The 26,143-nt window shown below is 37.5% G+C and overlaps 1 protein-coding gene across 1 annotated transcript; it reads right to left on the minus strand.

The window, feature by feature from the left end:
• Positions 1 to 3,082: 3,082 nt before the first annotated feature.
• On the minus strand, positions 3,083 to 16,773 carry LOC127440779 (alanine aminotransferase 2). The gene is made up of 11 exons (XM_051697673.1): positions 16,625 to 16,773; positions 16,302 to 16,391; positions 15,615 to 15,723; positions 14,142 to 14,275; positions 13,625 to 13,868; positions 12,707 to 12,786; positions 12,477 to 12,613; positions 12,180 to 12,354; positions 11,651 to 11,806; positions 3,997 to 4,109; positions 3,083 to 3,899 (listed from the first exon to the last, which is right to left on the minus strand). Exons 1-11 carry the CDS (start codon positions 16,727 to 16,729, stop codon positions 3,809 to 3,811), a joined length of 1,434 nt encoding a protein of 477 aa, XP_051553633.1. The 5' UTR covers positions 16,730 to 16,773; the 3' UTR covers positions 3,083 to 3,808.
• Between the last annotated feature and the right edge of the window lie 9,370 nt (positions 16,774 to 26,143).

Genomic DNA, 26,143 nt, shown 5'->3' on the forward strand with positions numbered 1-26,143 from the left:
TTGATGGACAAAAATGAATTTTGACTTGTCCCTTTTCTTTAAAAAATTTAAATAAATGAAAAATCTGGGTTACAGTGAGGCACTTCCAATGGAAGTTAATGGGCCAACCCGTAATCATTAAAGTACTCACCGTTTCAAAAGTATAAACACAAGACATAAACAATATGTGTGTAAACATGATTTTAGTGTGATACAATCACTTACTAACCTTTTCTGTGTAAAGTTATATCCAATTTTTTAACTTTGTTACCATGATGACGTTACAGCATAAACCCTAAAACAACATAAAAACAACGATTTAAACTACTTTACAGCTCATATAATACAGAAGAATTAATGGAAGTGCTTTTATAAAATTAGAAGCTTTTCATTTCTACCTTTTTAAACCCTAAAAAACTTGGCCCCATTCATTTCTATTGTAAGTGCCTCTCAGTAACCTGACTTTTTTTTAAAGAAAAGTGTTTAAATCATTTTTGGTGGTAATCAACATTATGCCACAAATGCTGTCAATTGAACGTAGCTTGTATAGAACCCAGAATATTCCTTTTAATATCTTTTCATTTGTCCCTACTGAATTTAAATTCATGTTTATTTCAGACCTTATCGAATGGAAAGTGGAAAGTCATCAGCTCTGTGGAAGAATCATCAGAAACATGATAATGTCATAATTGGAGGAAAATCTTGTTCACAGACCGAAAATAATTTTGCACAACGAAAACTCCAATAATGGATGGCAAACATTCTTGCCCTCCATGTGAAAGAATTTCAACCAGAGAGGACACCTAAAGTGGCACATGAGAATTCACCCTGTTGGCCGTGTTGAAAGAGTTTCAGCTGAACATCATTCTGGATAAAGGCATTTAACTGATCAACGTAATCAAACCTTTTTCTTTTTTGCTTCAGACTTGAAAAGACACTTGAATCTAAATGGAATTCAAGTGCAACTTGAAACAACATATTCATGCTCCGTTTCAATGTAAATGGTATGAAATTCCAAATGCATAATGAATTATGTTCCAAATGTATGAGTAGTAGTGAGTATATGAGTAATTGCTTGTGAAAGAACATTGTTTGATGTGCAATGCCACATTTTTTTGTAGCAATGCTTTTCTTTAGGATTACTTTGATCTTGCCATAAAAATAGGAATTGATTATATGGCATTAAAAGAACAATTAATTAATCAATTTAATTTATGATGTATGAGTAGCAATAGGACTTATTTATTTTGCCAATGACAAGAAGTTTATTTCTTAGTTCAGTTTAATTTTGATAAAAATTAAAAAGAAAAAAGATGCAATGCGAATGACAATGGACGAGACTTCACTGTGAGAACTACTTTGTGGCATTAAACTATGTAACGGAAAATGTACAGTCAGTTGGTCATTATTGCTAAATAAACTCCAGTTGTGTGATCAGGATGAATTACACTTCATTTGTCATACACAAACTGTTTACATGCCCGACAACGATGCCTAATTAATGGGACAACCACTGTAGGCTTTATGTAGCTGTAGTAAGTAACTTTATAAATAAAGCACAAGCATTTCAAATTCATATTTGAGATAAAAGCAGTCATGTAAAAACTGCCTTATTGGGTCAGTATATTTATTTAATGTTGTAGCTGTTGTAATTTTCTGCTATGCAGATTTAGCTGCATGACTAAATGTAAAATACTTTTTATATACAGTACATGAGCAAACACTCCAACTGTAAAGTGCAAGAGAGACTTAACTAAAAAGATGCTGTATAGATCAGTAGTTTATCTTATTGGCTTTACAGTAGTATATCTTATTGGTGTTAAATACTTGGAAAATAGTCGTCTTGAATATAGATCTTTTAAAGGCTACTACAATGTTTCTCTGTATTTCCAACAGCAAACCCTTAATGTATACATTTTTAATATAAGACAATCAAACCTCTCCTAAGTATCTTGAAAAGAACTATCATGTAATTGTCATTAGTATCCAACAGAAATAAAAGGGCTAGCACTGTTAGTGGAGCTGTTGAAAAAACTTTAATGTGAATAGGTCCCTGTTTTCACCTAATTATGGTGATTGACTGGGCTGTCCATCTCAAACATCTCAATGTCCATCAAAATTGCTGAACAAACTATTGATATCCATTTTAAAATGAGATAACTCCTCTGTATAAGTAGTTCAAGCATTTGACTAAAATACTATAAATGACAAACACATAAACGCCTCTCATCTCAGGTACTATTACATGGATGTTGCCACCACAACATTTATTTGTCACATAAGAGGCTAGAAAACTTTTTCAGCTATAGGGGAAACTGTCCATTGACATCAAATCCCCCAACTGCTTTGAATTATTTACACTGAAAAATGCTTTTTAGAAAAGCAACACAAATATTATTTTTTTTCCAGGTAAAAAACCCAGCTAAAGGACAAATTAAGAGAAAATTATGTTGTAGATGGTAAAACTCAAACTGAGGGAATTGTTTCAGATGAATAAGTGTTTCTAGGTTTAAAACATCAGGCACTAAGGGTATGGTATAACGTTTAATGTTATAAATATCGTTACTGTTTTACGGTGTGAGAAATCACTCCAAACTATTCAGTGTTAGAGCTGTCTAAATTTTTGAGTGAATCGTGAACCAATTCAGACTGTTCTCCCAACCCGTTTGAACCCTGATAGCATATGTACATCACCCAGATGTCTTTTTGATGTATGTGTTTACATCTGGAAGACATATTTTTGTTTCACCTTAGCAAAGCCCCTGATTTTGGCTATTAAGGAACAAGTACAAAATTAAAAAAAAACTGACAGATTGCCATCGCAGGATTAACAAATTCTCCACCCATTTCTTAGAAACTCTTTTTAAAATGGCCAAATCTCATCTCCAGTGAAGCCCCTCCCACAGCAATTCACCAATAAATGCTGGATGTATTGCCATCATCCTACAAGACTGAAGATTGTATCCACACAAGGAGCCATATGGTAATATGCCAACATTTAGTAATGGCAATGTTCTATTATGTTAGTGAGTAGCAATAGTATTAAATTAAGTAGATTAATCATCTATGGTAGCATTTTTCAAACAAAGGCAACATAAGTCCATTATTTCTCCAAACATATCTTTATTTTTTTGTTCATCATAGAACTAAAGTGACACTGATCAATCTATTACATCCTACTAAAATGTATACTGTATACAATGTGTACACAAATCCATCAAGTTTGGTGTTAGGTTAAATGTGTGCTGTATATATGGGTGGTAGTATACTTTCATAATATACAATAAAACTGCAAAAAAATTTGAGTAACATATTGAATAAGCACAGAAAATTTTCCTTTTTTTTATTTTTATAAAAAGGGAAAGTTTACCCAATAAAAGTTCTATCATAATTTACTCACCCATAGGTTGTTCCAAACCAATACACCTTTCTTTGTTCCATGTAATACAAAAGATGTTAGGCAGAATAACAGCCTCAGTCACAATTCAGTTTTATTGCGTCATTTTTCCATACAATGAAAGTCTTACATTCTGTCTAGCATCTCGTTTTGTGTTCTACAGAAGAAAGTCATGAGTGTAATGGAACATAAGGGCTGAAATATTGACTGAATTTACATTTTTGGGTTAACAATCCCTTTAATTTTTAATTTTGTTTTTAAAAGGATGGCAACATTGTATTCAACATTATCTTACCTCTGTAGGAAAATAACACAAATCTTTTTAACATATTTTTATTTTTTATTTTTTATTTTTTTTATCAGTTTACATCTAACTAGACATTTGCTCTCAGAGTCTGGTCTAACAAATACACACAACCAAGATGGCATTTGCTAGGCAAACTCTTTCATGAAACACTTGTGGAAAGTCTTCAGTCGTTGTAGAGCATCTTCCATGATATCCTCTTCAGTTGCCAGACAAAGCCTGAGAGTCAGGAAGATTTTGGTTTTCAAAGTATGTACTAGATGGGAAATTCTACAGATTCATTTTGTATGAGGTAATCATTCATATCAGTCCTAACCTGATGTGATAGCTGTCCTTTCTTTGTCCATATTCACAGCCTGGTCTCACATGCAGACCGGTCTCTTCAAGCAAATGCAAACAGTAAGCCATGTCTGGTTCCATGTTTTTATTCTAAGAGAGAAGTACTTCTTTCATTGCAGGACAATACAAACAAAACATTAGAACTCTATTTAGAATAGTGCAATATAACAACTCTTCAAACTGGAAACATATAACTTTTGCTTGTGAACCTCACTCCACACTACCAGAGGGCACTCCCACACCTGGGTTGTAAAATGTGCAGGGTCACTCACTAGGGAAATGAGGCAAATGAGAGGGCAAACAAGGGAGTGGAGAAAAACACAAGACAGAGAGCAGGAGGAGAAAAACACAACCCACACACGTAAGGAACTGAAAGACTGTATGGACCAGGGGGGTTCTGGCAGGGCTAAGCGGGGGGCACTGGCAGAGCAGGAGGACAGAGAACAGACCTGGGGGTGCCAGCAGGGTAAGGCAGGGGGCGCAGGTGAAGCAGGAGACCACAAGGTATTGGCGGAACTGGCCAAAGGAGGGTGGGTGGCTGAAGCCATGGGGTGACTCTGAGGTTGGGCGGAGTCCAGCAGCTCCAAGACAGGAGCAGGGAACCAAGGAGGCAGCAGCTACAGGGCAGTGACTAGGTCAGGCAGCTCTGGGACAGGGGCAGGTAACCAAGGGAGTATTAGACATGGAGATCACTGGAGAACCGGCTGTAACAAAGTTCGTAATGGGGTTGCAAGGAGGAAGCGGGAGATGGCGAATCTAACTCAAACGGTATTTATTTTATAACACAAAATTGACTTTTCAGCACTTCACTCAATAATCACGCTTCTCGGGGACTGGGTAGCTCAGTAAGTAAAGATGCTGACTAACACACCTGGAGTCGCAAGTTCGAATCCAGGGTGTACTGAGTGAATCCAGTCAGGCTTCCTAAGCAACCAATTGGCCTGGTTGCTAGGGTGAGTAGGGTCACGTTGGGTTAACCCCATCGTGGTCACTATAATGTGGATCTCGCTCTCGGTGGGGCGCATGGTGAGTTGTGTGTGGATGCTGCAGAGAATAGCGTGAGCCTCCACACGTGCTAGATCTCTGCGGTAACGCGCTCAACAAGCCACCTGATAAGATGCGCAGATTGACTGTCTCAGACGCGGAGGCAACTGAGATTCGTCCTCTGCCACCCAGATTGAGGTGAATCACTATGCCACCACGAGGACTTAGAGCGCATTTGGAATTGGGCATGCCAAATTGGGGAGAAAAAGGGAGAAGATCCCCCAAAAATAAATAAATAAATAATCACGCTTTTCAGTGCACACAGCTTAATGAGTCTCGGGGTGTGTGTGGTAGCTCTCTCTCCCTCACTGGCATACAGTGCATCCGGAAAGTATTCACAGCGCTTCACTTTTTCCACATTTTGTTATATTACAGCCTTATTCCAAAATGGATTAATTTCATTATTTTCCTCAAAATTCTACAAACAATACCCCATAATGACAATGTGAAAGAAGTTTGTTTGAAATCTTTGTAAATTTATATATATAAAAAAAAAATAAAAAAAATCACATGTACATAAGTATTCACAACCTTTGCTCAATACTTTGTTGAAGCACCTTTGGCACAAATTACAGCCTCAAGTCTTTTTGAGTATGATGCTTCAAGCTTGGCACACCTATTTTTGGACAGTTTCTCCCATTCTTCTTTGCAGGACCTCTCAAGCTCCATCAGGTTGGATGTGGAGCGTTGGTGCACAGCCATTTTCAGATCTCTCCAGAGATGTTCAATCGGGTTAAAGTCTGGGCTCTGGCTGGGCCACTCAAGGACATTCACAGAGTTGTCCCGGAGCCACTCCTTTGTTATCTTGGCTGTGTGCTTAGGGTCGTTGTCCTGTTGGAAGATGAACCTTCACCCCAGTCTGAGGTCCAGAGCGCTCTGGAGCAGGTTTTCATCAAGGATGTCTCTGTAAATTGCTGCATTCATCTTTCCCTCGATCCTGACTAGTCTCCCAGTTCCTGCCGCTGAAAAACATCCCCACAGCATGCTTCCACTGTAGGGATGGTATTGGCCAGGTGATGAGCGGTGCCTGGTTTCCTCCAGACATGACACTTGCCATTCAGGCCAAAGAGTTCAATCTTTGTTTCTCATGGTCTGAGAGTCCTTCAGGTGCCTTTTGGCAAATTCCAGGTGGGCTGTCATGTGCCTTTTATTGAGGAGTGGCTTCCGTCTGGCCACTCTACCATACAGGCCTGATTGGTGGAGTGCTGCAAAGATGGTTGTTCTTCTGGAAGGTTCTCCTCTCTCCACAGAGAAACGCTGGAGCTCTGTCAGAGTGACCATCGGGTTCTTTGTCACCTCCCTGACTAAGGCCCTTCTCCCCCGATTGCTCAGTTTGGCCAGGCGGCCAGCTCTAGGAAGAGTCCTGGTGGTTCCAAACTTCTTCAATTTACGGATGATGGAGGCCACTGTGCTCATTGGGACCTTCAATGCTTCAGAAATGATTCTGTACCCTTCCCCAGATCTGTGCCTCGATACAATCCTGTCTCGGAGGTCTACAGACAATTCCTTGGACTGCATGGCTTGGTTTGTGCTCTGACATGCACTGTTAACTGTGGGACCTTATATAGACAGGTGTGTGCCTTTCCAAATCATGTCCAATCAACTGAATTTACCACAGGTGGACTCCAATCAAGTTGTAGAAACATCTCAAGGATGATCAGTGGAAACAGGATGCACCTGAGCTCAATTTTGAGTGTCATGGCAAAGGCTGTGAATACTTATGTACATGTGATTTTTTTCGTTTTTTATTTTTAATAAATTTGCAAAGATTTCAAACAAACTTCTTTCTCATTGTTATTATGGGGTATTGATTGTAGAATTTTTAGGAAAATAATGAATTTAATCCATTTTGGAATAAGGCTGTAACATAACAAAATGTGGAAAAAGTGAAGCGCTGTGAATACTTTCCGGATGCACTGTACAGCTCCCTTTTAAATCCATCTCCAACTCTCACTGCAGTGACAAACAGCTGTAAGAGATAATCATTGCCAGGTGATGATCCTTACTGTTCTCATCTCCTGATCTCGCTCTCCATTCAAAGGCTGGCACTCAATCACGCCCCCACCACCACACCAGCCTAAGTGGGGCAGAGAGGGCAGTGAAGCTGTGGACAGAGCGGGGATTAAGTCAGGCAGCTCTGGGACAGGGGCAGGTAACCAAGGGAGCATTAGACATGGAAACCACTGGAGAACCAGCCTAAGTGGGGCAGACAGGGCAGCGAGGCCTGGTAAGTTGGGTTGTCAGTGGCCGCAGAGGAAGAGGATTGGTCTGGGAAAGGGTTGAAACAGCCGCTGTGGCCAGGACAGGGAACAGCAGAATCAGAGGATGCTCCGTAGCCATGACCACAGAGTAGGGAGCGGGACCTCAGCACGGGGACCAGCAGATGCCTCAAGGGGAGCTGCAGTAGCAATGGCAGGTGCTTGTAGGGGGCTGCAGTGGCAAGTGCGGCACCTTAAGGGGGGCTGCAGTGTCAAGGGTGGGCACATCCAGGGGAGCAGCAGCAACAAGGGCGCAACTTTCATTCTTTTCTGATGAGGAGCCTTGGGAGGACCAGAGGATTGGCTCAGCACATAGACATGTACATTTATAGTATGCACATACAGTTGAAGTCAGAAGTTTACATACACCTTAACCAAATACATTTCAACTCCATTATTCACAATTCCTGACATTTAATCATAGAAAACATTCTCTTTCTTAGGTCAGTTAGGATCACTACTTTATTTAAAGAATGTGAAATGTCAGAATAATAGTAGAGAGAATGATTTATTTCAGCTTTTATTTCTTTCATTACATTCCCAGTGGGTCAGAAATTTACATACACTTTGTTAATATTTGGTAGCATTGCCTTTAAATAGTTTAATTTGGGTCAAACGTTTTGGGAAGCCTTCCACAAGCTTCTCACAATAAGTTGCTGGAATTTTGGACTATTCCTCCAGACAGAACTAGTGTAACGGTGTCAGGGTTGTAGGCCTCCTTGCTCGCACATGCTTGTTCAGTTCTGCCCACTAATTTTCTATTGGGCTGAGGTCAGGGCTTTGTGATGGCCACTCCAATACCTTGACTTTGTTGTCCTTAACGCTATTTTGCCACAACTTTAGAGGTATGCTTGGGGTCATTGTCCATTTGGAAGACCCATTTGAGACCAAGTCATTATAGCCAAACAGTTCAATTTTTGTTTCATCAGACCAGAGGACATCTCTCCAAAAAGTAAGATCTTTGTCCCCATGTGCACTTGCAAACTATAGTCTGGCTTTTTTATGGCGGTTTTGGAGCAGTGGCTTCTTCCTTGCTGAGCAGCCTTTCCTTTCAGTTTATGTCGATATAGGACTCGTTTTACTATATAGATTCTTGTCTACCTGTTTCCTCCAGCATCTTCACAAGGTCATTTGCTGTTGTTCTGGGATGGATTTGCACATTTCGCACCAAACTACGTTCATCTCTAGGAGACAGAATGCATCTCCTTCCTAAGCGGTATGATGGCTGCATGGTCCCATGGTGTTTATACTTGTGTACTGTTGTTTGTACAGATGAACATGGTACCTTCAGGCATTTGGAAATTGCTCCCGAGGATGATCCAGACTTGTGGAGGTCCACAATTTTTTTTTCTGAGGTCTTGGCTGATTTCTTTTGATTTTCCCATGATGTCAAGCATAGAGGCACTGAGTTTGAAGGTAGGCCTTAAAATACATCCACAGGTACACCTCCAATTGACTCCAATTAGCCAATTTGCCTATCAGAAGCTAATTGGCTAATTGCCTACTTGAAATCATTTTCTGGAATTTTCCAAGCTACTTAAAGGCACAGTTAACTTAGTGTATGTAAACTTCTGACCCACTGGAATTGTGATATAGTCAATTAAAAGTGAAACAAACTGTCTGTAAACAATTGTTGGAAAAATTACTACTTAGATTCGCCAAAACTATAGCTTGCTAATATGAAATCTGTGGAGTGGTTGAAAAATTAGATTTAATGACTTCAACCTAAGTGTATGTAAACTTCTGACTTCAACTGTATACTGTATGTCATATGTCTTTGGCTGCTCCATTGCGTCTCATTGTTCCAGTGTCTGTTCATTATCATAGGCTGTTATAATAAGTACAAAAGAGGGCACAACCAAAATATAATGCATGATATTTTGTCATTATGTGAAGATTTGCTGGCCAATTCAGTGAAACAATGCTCAGAACACGCATCTCTGCTCTTCCTTCAGGTTACCATAATAAGCTTAGTAAGTGCGCACCACTGTTTCTGAACCGTGTATCTGCACACCCCAGTTGCTGTGACTGGACATGCCATAACCATCACGTTTTTAAAACACTGTGTTAAGTTGAAAATACACTGCTCCAAAAAACTAAGGGAACACGTAATCATCACAGTATAACACCTAGTCAATTAAACTTCAGGGATATCAATCTGTCCAGTTAGGAAGCCTAAGCGATTGTGAATCAATGTCACCTGTTTTGGTGCAAATGAAAGTGACCACAGGTGCACTGGAGAGGCAAAAGCAAGACAACCCCCAAAAAGGGAATGGTTTTGCAGGTGGTGGCCACAGACAATTGCTCTCTCCTTATCCTTCCTGACTGATTCTTCTCGAGTTTTGCATTTTGCTTGTCACAACTGGTAGCATGAGGCGGTACCTGCAGCCCATTCAGGTTGCACAGGTAGTCCAGCTCCTCCATACGTGCAAGAAGGTTTGCTGTGTCTCCCAGTACAGTCTCAAGAGCATGGAGGATATACCAAGAGATGGGCCATTTACACGAGGAGAGCTGGACAGGGCTGTAGAAGGGCATCAACCCAGCAGCAGGACCGGTATCTGCTCCTTTGTGTGAGGAGGAACAGGAGGAGCACTGCCAGAGCCCTACAAAATGAGCTCCAGCGGGCTACTGATGTGCATGTTTCTGACCAAACTGTCAGAAACAGACTCCATGAGGGAGGCATGAGGGCCTGACATCCTCTGGTGGGACCTGTGCTCACAGCCCAGCATCATGCAGCTCGATTGGCATTTGCCAGAGAACACCAGAATTGGCAGGTCCACCTCTGGCATCCCATTCTCTTCACAGATGAGAGCAGGTTCACAATGAGCATATGTGACAGATGTGAAAGAGTCTGGAGATGCCGTGGTGAACGTTATGCTGCCTGCAACATCATCCAGCATGACCGGTTTGGCGGTGGGTCAGTGATGGTCTGGGGAGGCATATCCTTGGAGGGTTACACAGACCTCCACATGCTAGCCAATGGTACCCTGACTGCTGTTATGTACCGGGATGAAATCCTCAGATCCATCGTCAGATCTTGTGCTGGTGCAGTGGGCCCGACGTTGTCGGGAGTGCATACAGGCACGTGGGGGCCATTCACATTACTGTCACATTATGAGTTGTCGTGAGGAAATTCACGCAAGTTGGAACAGCCTGTGATTTAAATTGTTTACTTTGATTTTCAGTGTGAGTTTGAATCCAGCCCTCAATCGGTTGGTGATTTTGGATTCCATTGACCGTTGTTACGTCATTTTGTTGTCAACGAATTACACAATGTACAGTAAAGATTTTGATCTTCAATATATTTCGTTCATCGAGATCCGATGTGTGATTTAAGTGTTCCCTTAATTTTTTTGAGCAGTGTAGTTTTGAAGACCCTGTGTTCTATAACATTTAGCTGTGCTTCATCTAGATGTTTGAAAGAAAGATTTCACCTTGTGCGTGTGTGCACGCACTTCTCCAGAGTGTAGAGTGCTGCCTTTGGCCCAGACAGAAAGTCACGCTGCGCTCTGTTGGAGTTTGTTGTTGTGATGAGTCATGCTTCCACCCATTTATCTCAGAATTTAAAGCTTAATACTGGGAAAACTGCAATGGAATGCCGCTTTATGTTGGACTTACAACTTGGAAACTCATGAGAATGTCTTCAGCTCTGATTTAGCTGAGATGCAGGTGTGACGTCACGCAAGCATGTCGGCACCCAGGGAGATTTAGAATCATTGATAAACATTCACTTTTGTTAATTAATATACAATAATGAGTCAAAATTTCTACATTATATGACAATAAAACTTGTTTAGGAAACAAGTGCCGAGACAGGTGTTCAAAACACGGTTAATTATACACTCTTTTGATTTTCGTAAACCTGTAGAACAAGTGTAACATTTCAGCATCATTTATCAGTTTGTGGTTGCTATGAGAAGTCTCTGTTGATAATCAAGGTACCACTGAAAATCACATCGTAATCAGTCTCAGAATAAGGTCCATCTTTGATACATCTGTGTATAGTTGTCAGGTAGTTGTCAGTGAATTTTGAATTCAGTGAAAAGGCACATCATGCATTTTCATTATCGATCATCGTTTTCATGATCGATCATTGCTGTCACTTCTGAGTACTCGGGTAGCCCATCCCTATTATGTTGGTATGCTACCAGGTTTTAGACTCAATGGTGAGATGAACGGCAGTTGTTTCCAGGATTTGAATCAGCTGTCATATATAGATAAATTGATTGATTGATTGATTGACTGATTGATTAATTTGCTGTTTAGGTGCTACTATCACTGTTTTAATTCACTGTTATTTACAAATTTATATAAAACATAGATTCTGACCTTGGCCCATTGTATTGCCCTCTGAGGGAAATATAGACGTGGGAAGACAAAAAATCCCCCCTTCAGTGGCTGGCAGCTAATTCCTGGCAGCTCATCAAAAACCTCCTGAATCCGATGAGTGTTTTTACATATCATATTTTTAATTGACTGGACCTCCTGATAGAAAAATGAAATTTGTAAGTACAAATTATTAATACAGAAAGACAAGAAGCTGGTTGTATTTTCAATGTTTGGAAAATGTGTTTCTTTGTAAAATAAAGTTCCTGGGCATTGCTGATATGGCATTAAATATATCATTTTATGTCTTTCTGAGAAGTAAAGCTGAAAAAAAAAAATGATGTTCCCTTAAAAATTCTTAGTTAATTTTTACAGAAAAAAAAAAAAAAAAAGAATTTTGCTGGATTATTCTAGGTTTAAATAGTGCTCATCAAACCAATATTTAATATATTTTACTTCTTTTTCAAGTTTGAAATATTTGATGTGCATCATTTGCCTATGTATATTTAGTTGTAATATGGAGTATATGAACCTTAGAAAAGGTGGGGAATGAAGGATCTCCAGGTTTTGGAGGATCTGCCATGAGGTCAAGAGCAATTTGTCCACCAACAGGTGTGCAGCTCTCAGTGTAAAAAAGTTTACGAATATATTCCATAACCGCAGGGTCAAGATTCACCAGCTCAACGTAGCCACCACGAAGCCCACACCTGGGCACAAAAGAATATCAGTGTTATTTGAATATAGTCTTGAATATGATTTAGAATAACACTGATACAGCGAGGACACAGGGCAATGGTATGTGCAAAGAAATGAACAGCAGGCCACTCACTCTCCCATGAAGCCCTTTGAGGCAGAGTTGAAGGAGGCTAGTTCCACAGTGGTGGAAATAGTTGGGCCCATTTCTGATAACACCTTCTTATAAGAATAAAACTCAGTTCCTGCTCCATACACACAGTTCTGGTACACCTGAGGTAAAGAAACAGATGTAGCTCACTACACAGATGTTTCTTTTTTATTTTATTGACCATGTGTTCTTATATTTTTTTGAGAAGAACTAACCTCATCAACCAGTAGGAAGACCCTTTCTTCGGCGGCAAGCTGAATCACCTCTTCTATGGACTCCCTGCTCTGTACATGACCTGATAATCAAATAAATAAATAATCCATCTACAATTTTAAGAAACTAGACATTTTGACCAAGTGTGATTTTTAAACGTAAAATGCAGAACTTGTTTAATTTGTGATTTGTACACAACCAGTCAAAAGTTTAGACACTTACTTATTCCTTCACCCTAATCTCATGAAAGCTACATGACCGTGGCAACATTTTTGCAAAACAAAATTACGCGCTTCATTGCATTTCTCTGCAGTTTCCCAGTGAAATGTCCAGCGAGGGGCGACAAAAGTGAGTGAAATGGTGTCGTAATCAGACAAGGTTTTTAAGGTGAATGTTAGAGGTATTAATGAGTAAAATTTACCTACCTAACCCATGACTTTAGCATAAACCTAACCGATAGTGCCCTAAAAACAAATGCGGCATGAAAAGCATGTTTTCTGAAGCAACCACATTATGTTATGTCACTTTTATGACACTTTCATCTCACATGTTAGCTTGCATGCTTGGCTAGGCTTGAACCATGGTCTTCTGAGTCCAAAGTACAACACTCTATCAGGTGAGCTACCATGAAAGCAAATCACATTGGAATAAATGTGTAAATGTAGGTGGGTCTGTAATACAAGCATTAAAATGTATAGTTTAAAAGTGATTCGATATTATAACATAGCAGTGTGTGGGCAATAGAGCGAAAACTAAGTGTTTATAAAGTCATAATCAGCCAATGTACACCTGATATGTGTGAAAGTAAGTGAAAGTTAACACATTTTAAGAATTTACGAATAAGACTTAGACACATCAGCACCCTTATATTTTTAAACTCCTGTTCGACATTGTACAGTATTGCAGCGACCACTTGTTACCTGTTGGATTTCCTGGATTGCAGATATAGAGTGCTACGGGATTGCAAGTTCTTCTTCCTGCGTGGAGTGCTCGGCGAAGCTCTTCCACCTGCAGTTTCCAGCCCTGCTCCTCACATAACTGGTAAGGTATCATGACAACACCCTGCACTTTCAGTATCAGGTTAAAGGACGCGTAGGAGGGCACAGGTATGAGCACACCAGTCTGACACGAGTCCTTACTCTGAACCAGAAGCTTCAGCATTATCTATGATGGAAATGGGCATGTTTTCCAAACATTACAAAATCATTTTACATTTATAACAAATTATATTGTGAGCTATATTATGACATTATCTTCTACTGCAGACAATTTAGTATCACCTTCTGTTGCAGAGGAGAGATGTGTAACTCAAAATACATCATATTGAAAATTAAAGACGTGCCAATTATTGTATTCTTGTTTTGATCTTGTTCATGCATCAGACAAGCAATTACTTGAAACAGATGAAAAATGTATAACTGTTTTTGTTGAACAAACCATGAGGGCTCGCTGCGACCCAGAAGTGAAGATGATGTTTTCGGGTGAGGAAGGAGCTCCTCCATCTCTCCTGGTAATGAACTTAGACACACGGTGTTTGATTTTGGCGATTCCACTTAAATCTGTATATGAGCCTGAAGAGATTATCAACACATGAATGTCACATTCAAATAAAAACATTAAACATAAAAATCTTATTTGGTCAAATCTGGCCACACTGTAAAATTTCAATCCATTAAAATGTCAAACTTAAAGATGAAGTGTGCAATTTCTGTCACCACATGAAATTACAGAAATAATTACTGTTTTCAAATAGGTTTCCTGAACACTCCCCCTTTCTGCAATTGGTCAGAAAAACAGATACTTCCACCCCAAACTCATGCCATTGGTTGAGTCTATGTTGCTGTGGGGCTGGTCGGGATTCTCAGAACAGATCAATGTTTTTAAAATGCCGCAGAGCCACAGTATTGACACTTTTCGGGTAAATCTATGTGAAAGGCTTCTGAATTATCCCTGCATATTACACTGGAAAAAGAGAAGTATTTTAAAGGAATATATCATGTTCAATACAAGTTAAGCTCTGTCGATCGCATTTGTGGCATAATGCTGATTTCCACAAATATTAACTTCGACTTCTCGACTGACGACTTTGTCCCTTCTTTTATAAAAAAATAAAAAAATAAAAGCAAAAATATGTGTTACAGTGAGACGTTTACAATGGAAGTGAATGGGGCCAGTCGGTAAACATTAAAATTCTCACTGTTTCAAAAGTATAGCCACAAGACATAAACAATATGTGTGTTAACATGATTTTAGTGTGATATAATCACTTACTAAATTTTCTGTGTAAGTTATATCCAATTTTACAACTTCTTTGCCATGACAATGGAATGTCGTACACCATGTAATCCCGCAAAAATGACCATTTAAACAACTTTTCAGCTCAAATAATTCTCACTTTTTAACTAAATAATTTATTTAAGTGCTTTTATAAATAGAAAGCTTTACATTTCTTCCTTTAAACCATCCAAAATCTGACTGCATTCACTTCCATTATAAGTGCCTTACTGTAACCAAGATTTATTTTTTTATTTTTTTTAAAGAAAAGGAGGGCGAGTCAAACAAATTATTATTTTTTTTTTTTTTTTTTTTTTTTTGCCACATATTGAACCTGGAATATTCCTGTAACATAAATATTACACCCATCATCTTTAAGTGTATGCCTTAGTTCAAAGTCAATTTTAAGTGGTGTTCAAAAAGTATAAATTGCAGGGCCAAATTCATTACATTTTTCAAACTCTGAACTGAATTACAGAAGAAGAAACTGAGCTCAGAAAACTCTGAATTGATAGCAAATAACAGAAAATATTAAGTTTAATGGATATAACATGGAAACTGTAAAGTGTCTCAAAATGACCAGGTATGTAATTACAGTATATCTATGTGCTCAACTTCTTAGGAACAAAAACTCACCGACGCTTCCACCATCACATTCTCTAAGGAGACTTTGTGCCCTTTTTCTGACATCCAATGGCAGACTGTCGTCCTGCAAAAGAGCGGGATAGTAGCAAGCAGCAAGAACCTGAAGAACAGAACGGAAACATTTGAGCATCATGGAGGATTGTTCCGTTTAGGTTTCTGTCAAAGAAATGGGTTAAGATTGATCTAAACTTAAAATAATGTTTTAACCATTTTGTTGTTGTTGTTGTTGTTGTTGTTATATTTCATAATTATTATCAGATTTTTATTAGTATTATTTATTTATTTTATTTAAAGCATCAAACAGCATTTGAACAGATCAATTTACACCAGTAAAACTAAAAAACACAATTTATACCTACGAGTCTCAAACAAAGTGATGAACATTATAGTGTTTAAATAACATTTTTATTATTTTTATTATTCACCAAAATAGACTTAATGCAGCAGAGAATCGGTGAATCATTTATTTAAACTGGTTCAAACAAAGAAGCCGCCGAACGAGCTTGTTCACTGGAATTAATCAGACTTCCCGAAGCTTCGTTTGAAAGAGATTATTACCTGTTTTGAAAACAGCTGTGCTACTGTCAGGTCACAGAAGTTAAGTTAGTAGTGTCACTTTTAGTTCTCTTCTTAGTCTTTGCACAGAGTTTGTTTGGCAGTGTGAAAGCTGCTACCCACCTGACGAACAAAGGTGATGGGTTTTATTCCCCCTCTGTGGAGATCACCCGAAGACAAATCAAGCACCTCATTATAGCCTTTTCTCTCACCCTACAAACAGTATAGATAAAATAAAAATGTACCATAAGACAGAAAGGGTTACTAAAATCAAGACTAATATGATTCAGTTCAGACCACACTGCAAGAGCTGTTGTCTGGGCTTGAATGACTGTCATTAGCGTGATAATATCAACTCTTTTGGCAAATATGAAAAGCTCTAGCACTTATCAAAGTTTTTTCAATTAAGGAAGATGAGAAACCAGAGTCAAAACGTGTTATCACACCTGGTGTATTTCAGCTGTGATCCGTGCAGCATGACTTGTTAAAATATCCTTCTCTGAGACAAAAGCGTTCTTCACCATTGGCCTGATCTCTCTCAGGAAAGACATAGTCGTTGATCCGTGTGAAGATCTAGAATCAGAATTTTGTGTCTTTTCAATGGAGTCTAAATTCCTTGCATTGATAATTACCCTTCTTTCTTTCTTTGCTGGCTTCTATTCCTGGAGAAATGAACTTCAGGAAGTTCTTCACATTCAAGCCAAATGCTTAAAAAGCATGCCTTACCACTGGACGTAATGTGTTTAAGAAGTCTGTTTTGTGGACAGAGGTTATCAAACCTGAATTCTCAGTCTTCTAGGCATTATGCCTGGGAGCAAAGTTCTCTGGGTCGGGCTTCCTGAGACGCTGACAATAAAAGACATTTTAGGACAAATTGGTGACTATTCCCTGCTCAACCTCCCAACACAGGAGAGGATCGAAAATCATCTACAGTATTAACATCCTATTTGTCATCATGACTAAACAAAGTATCATTGGAATGAGTGTTAAATGCAGATTTGAAGCACAGGACAAAAGTAGATATGCTAATTTGAAGGAAAAAGGAGTACAATTTAAACCAAAATACTATTCCATTTTGGAACCCAAAAGTACACTTCATGAATCAATACCATAACAATTCTTAACAAAGAATAAGCCTTATAGTAAGAAATGATTTTAAATATCACATTTCCCATTTGATTGCGGCAGAGATGGATGGATTTGCAAATATTACATAAAATACGGTCTTTACCTCCAATTGCAACCCTTGGGAAAAATAAAGAGCTTAATTCTTTATGCAAAGCATAATAATCATTTGTCTCTTTGAAGAGTAATTCATTTTGAGATGGGGCCTTCTCGGTATTCCACAAAAGTCACTTATTAAACCACAATATCAAAGTACAATAAGAGTAAGTCTTTGATTGCTAAAGTTCAACAAAACCCAGACAATAATTTCTCCAGTTCTATGTCTGCGCTGTAGCAAATGAGCCTTCTTGAGTATAGGCCAAAAGTTGAAGAGAAAGCCTTTTTACATTCTGTAGTCTACACAGTTATGCAGTTTATGATAACATAGCATACAGTATACTACCATAATAAAGCTCCAAACACATTTACATTAAGTTTGTTAATTTCCTTACTACAATCAGCATATTGTGTGCAAAAACAGCCAATCAACATGGGCTAATCCAGTCATAACAGTGTTGTATAAAGTACTCAATTGCAACACTTAAGTAAAATATACCTTTATGGATATTTACTCAAGTAGAAGTTAAAGTAGCTCTTAGGGAAAAATACAGGTACTTAAGAAAAGTATTAAAGAAACTGTTATTAATGTACTTAAGTATCAAAAGTATATGTACTGTAAATGTCATAAATTACAGCATAATGTTAGGATACTCAATGTAATGTTCACTCAAGAACGTTGTCCGGGGTGCTTCCCTGTGGGATTTTGATTCAGATTTGCGATCACTCAGACTTTTATACCATGTAATCTCAACTTAAATACTTCAAATAGAGAGAACCTAACTAGCTAGTACTAGCGAAAACTAACTAGTATGCTAGCATGTTGAATGCACGCTAATTGGTAACACTATGTTTGATATAGCAGTTGCTTAATGAGTTCAAGCTGAAGTATTTAACTTTTTCTGTGTTCAAATCATTTCTCCTATCCCAGCTTAATATGCAGACAACTATAAGACATTCATTGGTTAATTTTCTAAAAAAACTATAAGCATTCTTTCTCTCTGCTGCTTTGAAAATTATTTTTTATTTGATCAGGTCTTAAAAAGCCTTAAATTAAACCCTGCGGCAACCCTGTTATAGTGTTTTAACCATTTCGTTCTTATGCATAAGACAGAAAGATTTTTTTTTTTTTAATGAATATCCCACTCCATCTATTCAATACAATGGCAGTTAATGGCAGCTCCATTGACTATTTCCTGCATTGTCTACGTTTATATGTTTGGGTACTTTTTTTTTTTAGCTTTGAAGTGAGTCCACTGCTATTGCATTGTATAGATGAACCAGGACATTCATTAAAATTTTCCCTTTGTGTTCCACAGAAGAAAGGAAGTCATGGATTTTGAAAAACATTATGGTTAGTAAATTGTTATTCTCATGTTTTGTTGATGTATCTCATGTCTCTTTTTTTTTAATCTGCTTTGCTTGCATGAATCTAAAACAGTGTCCATAAATCATCCAACCTCAGTGCTCAAAGATTAAGCAGCTGTGACTTGTAAAAAGTTCAGATATAATAGTTTAATTTAATGCAAGTTAACGATCAAGCTCTTAACTTCAACAGAAGGTAAAAAGTGTAAATCAAGAGAGGACAAATTCCATTACTGAACAGTAAAATCTTCCACATTTCAAGAGGCTAAAGATGACTCTTAAGCTTCCCTCCATTGTATGTTTATTCACAGCAATGTCATGGTCATACGCAGTTACATGTTTTGGCAAGAATTAATGTACATTTACAAAACAATAAAACAATAATCATTTACAATAAACGCATATTCAATTCAATTACAATTCAAATCAACCCAACTCAAAACAACACGGTTCATTAAATAAAATGCCAGACTTTCAGGAATGGTAGTACTTTAGCTGGCTCGCCATACACTTTGAATCGGCTCAGTCAGCCTCACTACATACTGGCCTTAATCATATAATGTAATTATATGAAGTAATTGTCACATTTGAAACTTACGCCCCTAAAGTAGAGCCACGCGCACATACTCTAAATAAAAATCTGCTGTATTTGAATGATATTTGTCCTGTTCCAGTTGAACTGGGAAATGGAAAGGGACATCGACTTGCTCACTGTGTAGTAAGGTAAGATTTGTAAACTGTTGAGCAAAGACAGCACTTATATTACACAGCAAATGAGTTCGTGAATTAAGAGCAAAACGGTCAAAATCAATTACCTGGGGCCGGATTCCTGAAATATTCTACTACCATTTGAATCCTTGTTTATAACTTGAGAAAAAAGTTAATATTTGACTTTTTGTGACTAAAATAATATTTAATTACAATTTATTGTGCAGCCCTACTATATAGCTATTGGGGGAGTTTGAGGCTATGATGAAACCCAACTCTCATTTAAAACTAGCAGAGTACTAGAATGTCGGACTTCGGGATGAAAGTCGAGAACTGGAGTCTGGTTGTAGAATGTGCATGAACATGAGATTATTTTAGATTTGTTTTTTTCTATATACTTGTGTATTTACAACCAGGTTTCACTGATCAGATCTTCTTACTTTTTCCTGAAAGAGAGAAAGTGCATATTAGTTCACAATCAGTTTCCAATATCAGCACAGTCAAGTGTTGTGAATGGGTGTTACTGTTGGGTGAAGTCAGTCACCTGTTGAATGTTACTGTGATTGGGAAGGTTCGGTCGATCTGTGCTGCAGATTTCACAGCCTGGCCTCGTGGACTTATTTATAAATGTACAGCAAGGACAGGACCATCCTGACTAAACAGAGAAATACAAAGAAAAATAGAAAATCAAAAAATAATTTTGGATCATACCTCTGCAACCGTAAGGGCTAGAATCAAAAACATTTTCCTCTTGATTCCTTGAGTCAAGCCCTACAAACTGTATACCTCAGATACTTTTTGAACTCCTCTTAGACTGTTAGTCCGATCGGCACGAAATTACATCATCTACAGGCCCCTGTGACAAAATAAATGATAAAAAGAATTTTGATACATCAAATCGTTCCAAAGATATTAACGATACATTTTGGTTTAACATGATTTGAGTAATTGATCAATATCTACCCAATGCAAACTCCAAACCTAACCAAACTTGGTACACATAGTCAAAAGGATGCTTAGAAGATGTCTGCAAAGTTTCGTACAATTCCACCCCTAGGGGGCGCTACAAATAAAAAAACTATGATAACTTTGCAGCCGTTCTAGAGACAAAGTTGAATTTAAATATGCATCTTTTTTGGTTCAAATGCTAACATATTCTTTAAAAAAAATCGATTCGACAAATTAACAAAAATGGCGGCCAATGAAATTTTAGCATCGTATAACTCATATTGGGAATGGCAGAGAGTTATCGAAATTACTATCCACAAGCAAGGTATCTACACAAAGCTGCAAATAAAATTTTGTGACAATCGGCCACACGTGGCGCTATAATATGCTAATTTGTTTTTTTGCTAATATCTCCGGAACCATATAGGTTCAGATAAAAATGTGTAGCTTCTCCAAATCCATCAGTGCCCCCAAATCATATGGTCACTTGAATCCGTGATGCTTCCGCAAGAAACATTTTCTCCAATTTCGATTTATTAAAAAAAAACTACTTTTTCAAACTTGTTCTAGGCCGTTTGCCTGATTCTCACGAAACTTGGTATACATAATTTACAGACCCTCCTGACAACAATTTATCAAAATAATTTTGATATGTCCAATCGTTCCAAAGATATTAGCTGATAGGTTTTTGGGTATGGCCTATTATGACTTATTGACCCATATCCTGTGAGCACATATTTTAAACTTAAAACTTAGTGTACATGCACAAAAGAACACTGAGGTAACATGCAAAATGTAATCAATTTGGCATGGCTGTAACATAAGAAATACCTAATTTCTCAACTGTATTTAAGGCATTAAATATGTATTACTGTTTGTCCACCAGAGGGAGCCACATAACTATAAATCATTCAAAGGGTCTTAAGAGTAATTAAAGGTAGACTAAGGGTGGGTTGCACCAACCAGGATTAACCTTACATTTAGATTAAATAAAGGTTTCTGATAATTCTGTTGCACCAAACATTAAACTTTGTTAAAAAAAATAATCAGGGTTACATTTAAATCATTGTTTTGATCCTGATTTAAATTTCACAGTAAATCTGAATTGACTTCAATCCTGTTGCTCCATTACTTTAAACTCTTGATTTAAATCTCAGTTATGGATTAACTTTAAACTTGCAGCTGAGGTGGTTTATATATTAAACTGACCTACAATAAAACATTCATGACTTCATAAGAGAACAGTGAATATGCTGTCAGCCCTCTGAAGGTGGTTAGGGTTTGAGTTAGGGTTAGAGTTACAGTTATGGTTCCACAGGATGTTTCCTGTCAAATCAGATCATTTTTGTCATTTTTCCATATGTGCTTGGCCCCCAATAATTGCAGTTTATGGCTATATTTATTATTATTATTATTCTGCCCTAAAACTGATCGTGCAGACCAAACCGGTGGTGCTATAGTGAACAAAATGAGTTTTTTTTTGCATTTTTGGCTATAAATTATGAACAGTAATGCCTAGAAACAAAATGATTTTTTCCTGTGATTCGTTGCGTTATGTGGAAGAGTTTTACCCGGTGTTGGGTAAGTTACTTTCAAAAAGTAATCCTCTACTGATTACTTCTCTAAAATGTTAATCTGATTACTTTACTGATTACTTTGCTGGGAATGTAATCAGATTACTTATGAAGTTACTTTGAAGTTACTTTCTAAAACCAATCAAACCTGCTAAAAAAACAAATGTGACACTAATAGCTCTTTTAGCACTTTAATATTGACTGAAAACAATAACAAAATTACAGCAACATGACAAAGACAGCAACTTGGCTAAAGAGATCCAATGCATTTCTAAATATGCAACTTAACTTTCTTATCTGAAATATGCTGTAGTAGTATCTTCAGGTGTGTGTGTGTGTGTGTGTGTGTCCATTATCTACAACCTTCTTAGCTGTGTGTGGCATGTATGTGTACAGTATGCTTGTTTACCTGTGTTTGTATTGGTGTGAAAGACAGAAAAAGAATACTAATGAACTGAAAACATTTCTGAAATCATTTGCAAACAGCTTTGATCTTTTTGGTATGAATATACAGGTTTGCTTGTGTGTTGCATCATGCATGTGTGCATGTACAGTATGTCTCTTTGCGTGTGTATATGTGCAACGTCTGTGTTTACACAACTTTACAGAAAGTCAATTATTTGTTGCCGGCCCAGCCTTGCGTGCCTCTCTCCTCCAGCCAAGGCTGGGAGCATGCTGACACAGAGCTCGCTGAGATTGATTGTGAGCGCATGAAATCTTGAAACGATTTACTTTTGTTTTCAATTTGAATAAACAACTACACTCCACTGCATCCATAGTAACATAGCTCACTCTTCTGCCATCACCTCGATACGTGTCCTAAATGCCATGGTAGTTTGTTAGAGTGCATGCACATTAGCTGACACAGCAGCACACATAAAAGTACTAACACTGGAACGTAATACATTTTAAAATGCATTCTACTTTATTAATATTGTTGTCTTAACAATAAATGTGTAATCCAAGTACTGTAATTTTATTCATGTCTGTAACTGTAATCAGATTACTTAATTTTTAAAGTAACGTTACATTCCTGCGTTACCGCAAAATGTAATTAGATTACAGTAATGCGTTACTTTGTAACGCGTTACGCCCAACACTGGTTTTACCCCATTCCAATTTTTGCTACGACTTTTCGTTTTTATGCTATTTTGGATTGTTAAAAAATAAAAAAGAACTAGTCCTAGGCCGTTCCCCCAATCGGAACCAAACCAGTGCAGAAAGATTCAGCAGATTCCCAATATGAAAACTGATCAAAGGAATTTTTAAATTTTGATTAATCACCAAACAGCATGCCAAAACATATGTAGCGCTCTCTGCCACTTTTACGAAAACGGTTATAAGTCTTGAACGGACAGAGATATTGTCACCAAATTTGGTACACATATGTAAGGGGTCATTCCAAGGACACACAAATAATTGCACATCTCTTCCTCTTGGTGGCACTATAATAATAAAAAATCTTAAAATGTCTCTATGGTGCCATTAAGGTCTGTGAGGACAGTTGCATATTTAAAAAACATGGCCGCTATCAACAAAATAATATTTTTGCAGCTATTTGAACTAGTCCTAGGCTGTTCGCCCGATCGGAACCAAACCAGTGCAGAAAAATTCTCTGGAGTCCTAATATTAATAATTATTAAAAAAAAAAAAAACTTTCGATTCACCGTCACAAAGCTACGCCAAAACGTTTGTATCGGGCATGGCCACTTTTACTAAAATGGTTATAACTCTTGAACGGAATGAGATATTATCACCAAATATGTTACATATATGTACAGCATCATTATGAGGGCACACAACAAAATTGCATGCCTCTGCCTCTTGGTGGCGCTATAATAATATATTTCAAAATGGCTCTAAGAAAGGAACCATTCGTCTGATCGACTTGAAATTTGGCAAGCAGTGTCTTTGTCCAAAATGCCATCAAGGTCTATGAGGACAGTCATATATCTGGAATGGCCGGCATTAACAAAATAAATTTTTAGTAGCTATTTGTTCTTCTTCTAGACCTTTCACCTGATCGGAACCAATCCATTGCAGAAAGGTTCTCTGGAGTCCCAATATTAATAATTATCAAAAAAAGTTTGAACTTTCGATTCACAGTCGCAAAGCTACGCCAAAAGGTACGTATCAGGAGTGACCACTTTTTCTTGAATGGTTAAAACTCTTGAACGGAATGAGAAATATTAAATGTTCAGGAGCATCCCAATCCTTTAGATGAGCACATATGTGAATGTGTGTTTGCACAAAGTCCTCTGGCAAGTGCGCGCGCACACACACACACACACGCGCGCGCGCGTGCGCAATGTGTGTTGAGCTCTCTTTTGTGCATCGTCTTTCCATGTACACTCTTTGATCAATATTTCAAGATCTACTTATCATATTATGCTGTGTTTGGGCTCGTTTGAATCGGGATGGTCTGCTGTAAGTTACAATATGTCATTGTTTATATGTATGTTTCAGGAAGTAATAAGGAAAAACGTAACAAAAAGCCACTTCTGTTTATTATATTTGTGTGTGTCAGTGGGAATTTCATACAATAATACTCACTGCATTTTGGCCTCTGAGTGAAACAAATTTGCTAATTGCATTCTACTAATTGAGACCTTTCCAACGATATATAACACATGACTATTACATCTTTTTTATGGTTTCACCAACTCTGAATATGATTGTTGTGATAAATTTGCAAATGATTAGAGCGAAACGATTCTTATTTGTCAGCAAATTAAAAAGTATAATTTAATAATTGGTAGGGTCAGCTATATGCATTGTAAAGTCCAGATTCTAAGCTTTAAAATGACACCAATGTTCAGATCAAGCAAGTGGTTATTAATTTATTACATTATTATTATTTCCGCTGGGAGTGCCCAAAACTAGCCCGGTATAAGCTCAGTTCAATGAATCCTTCCATCAATAAAAATATATATTTTTAAAAATGTTTGAAAAAGGAGTACAAAACCTGTCATAATTACTAAAAAAGTAGTTGATAAAAAGATCTAATGCAATATCTTATGATATACTGTATGCAATATGAGAGATCTGTACACAATCTTAGTGGGTCGGTCATTTCTGACCGGGAACACAAAATGTGTTAGCACAAAACGAACACAACACAAGGGTTCATTTGAATTTTCAAACAGGAACAACTTCCCTTCATTTCACAACAATATGAAAAAACAGTCAACAAATGTATTGCTCCATCTCTTGCTTGTTACAAAAATAATACAGGATGTGATATCTTGTTGACATATCATTAATAGCAATTAAATTAGCAAACATAGCAAGAACATTATATGCGAATTCATTATAATACAAATAATTTTAATCATATACATAATAAATAATCATTTTACAATAATTAAACATTCTTATTAGGGCTGTCAATTGATTAAAATTTTTCATCGAACTAATGACATGACATGCCGATTAAGTATTCGAATGAATCGCATTTGATCATATATATATATATTTGTTGAGGAAGGCCCCCAAATAAAGAAAATTCTATATAAATAATATTATATAAATTCTAATTCAGATGGAAATATATTGCATTATTGTGGCAGACGAGTAAATCATTGATTAGCCAATATAAAAGTGTATTTAGTCAATATACTATTGTTTGGTTTATTCCCATATCATTCAATAAGCCTACAGTCCACAGCAACCCATTTTGCAATCGAATCGGTCAATCTGTCCAATTCTTGCATTGCGTTTCCCCTGTTTTTAATTATCGGACTATATACATACGTGTCAGACAGATGCTTTTGGAGCATCTTTCTAGTTTTCAGCATCATAAACACTTTGTTTTTAGGATGCAGTGTCAAGTTAAAAGTAGTTGAAACTTTGAAAAATTATTCTTGAGATCCCTGCATCCTGTTGTGCTTCATCCAGTTGTCAATAACGTGTCCTGTGTGAGCGGCTCTCATTCTGTGGCTGCGCTGCTTGTGAGGTTCATTGGGGCTAGGCCTGCAACTAACAATTATTTTGATAAAATCGACTAATCTAACGATTATTAGAATTATTATTCAACTATGCGGTGATTATTGCAACGATTAATCATTAGTTCTTAACCGACTATTCAGCTTGTGCCTCGAGTTAAAAGGTTGTATTAAATGTGCTTACTAACAATAAAGAGGACAAAAT

Source organism: Myxocyprinus asiaticus, chromosome 5 (genome assembly GCF_019703515.2).
Source record: "Myxocyprinus asiaticus isolate MX2 ecotype Aquarium Trade chromosome 5, UBuf_Myxa_2, whole genome shotgun sequence".
In the NCBI taxonomy this organism is placed as follows: Eukaryota; Metazoa; Chordata; class Actinopteri; order Cypriniformes; family Catostomidae; genus Myxocyprinus; species Myxocyprinus asiaticus.

Bases quoted from the DNA above. Each gene is read 5' to 3' on its own strand.
- LOC127440779 (XM_051697673.1), bottom strand. From the start codon at position 16,729: ATGTCTTTCCTGAGAGAGATCAGGCCAATGGTGAAGAACGCTTTTGTC. The intron at 16,392-16,624 runs GTGTGATAACAC...TACTGTTTGTAG, and splicing joins TCACAGCTGAAATACACCAG to GGTGAGAGAAAAGGCTATAA. The intron at 4,110-11,650 runs GTCAGAATCTAT...CTTCTCTCTTAG, and splicing joins GGGCAATACAATGGGCCAAG to AATAAAAACATGGAACCAGA.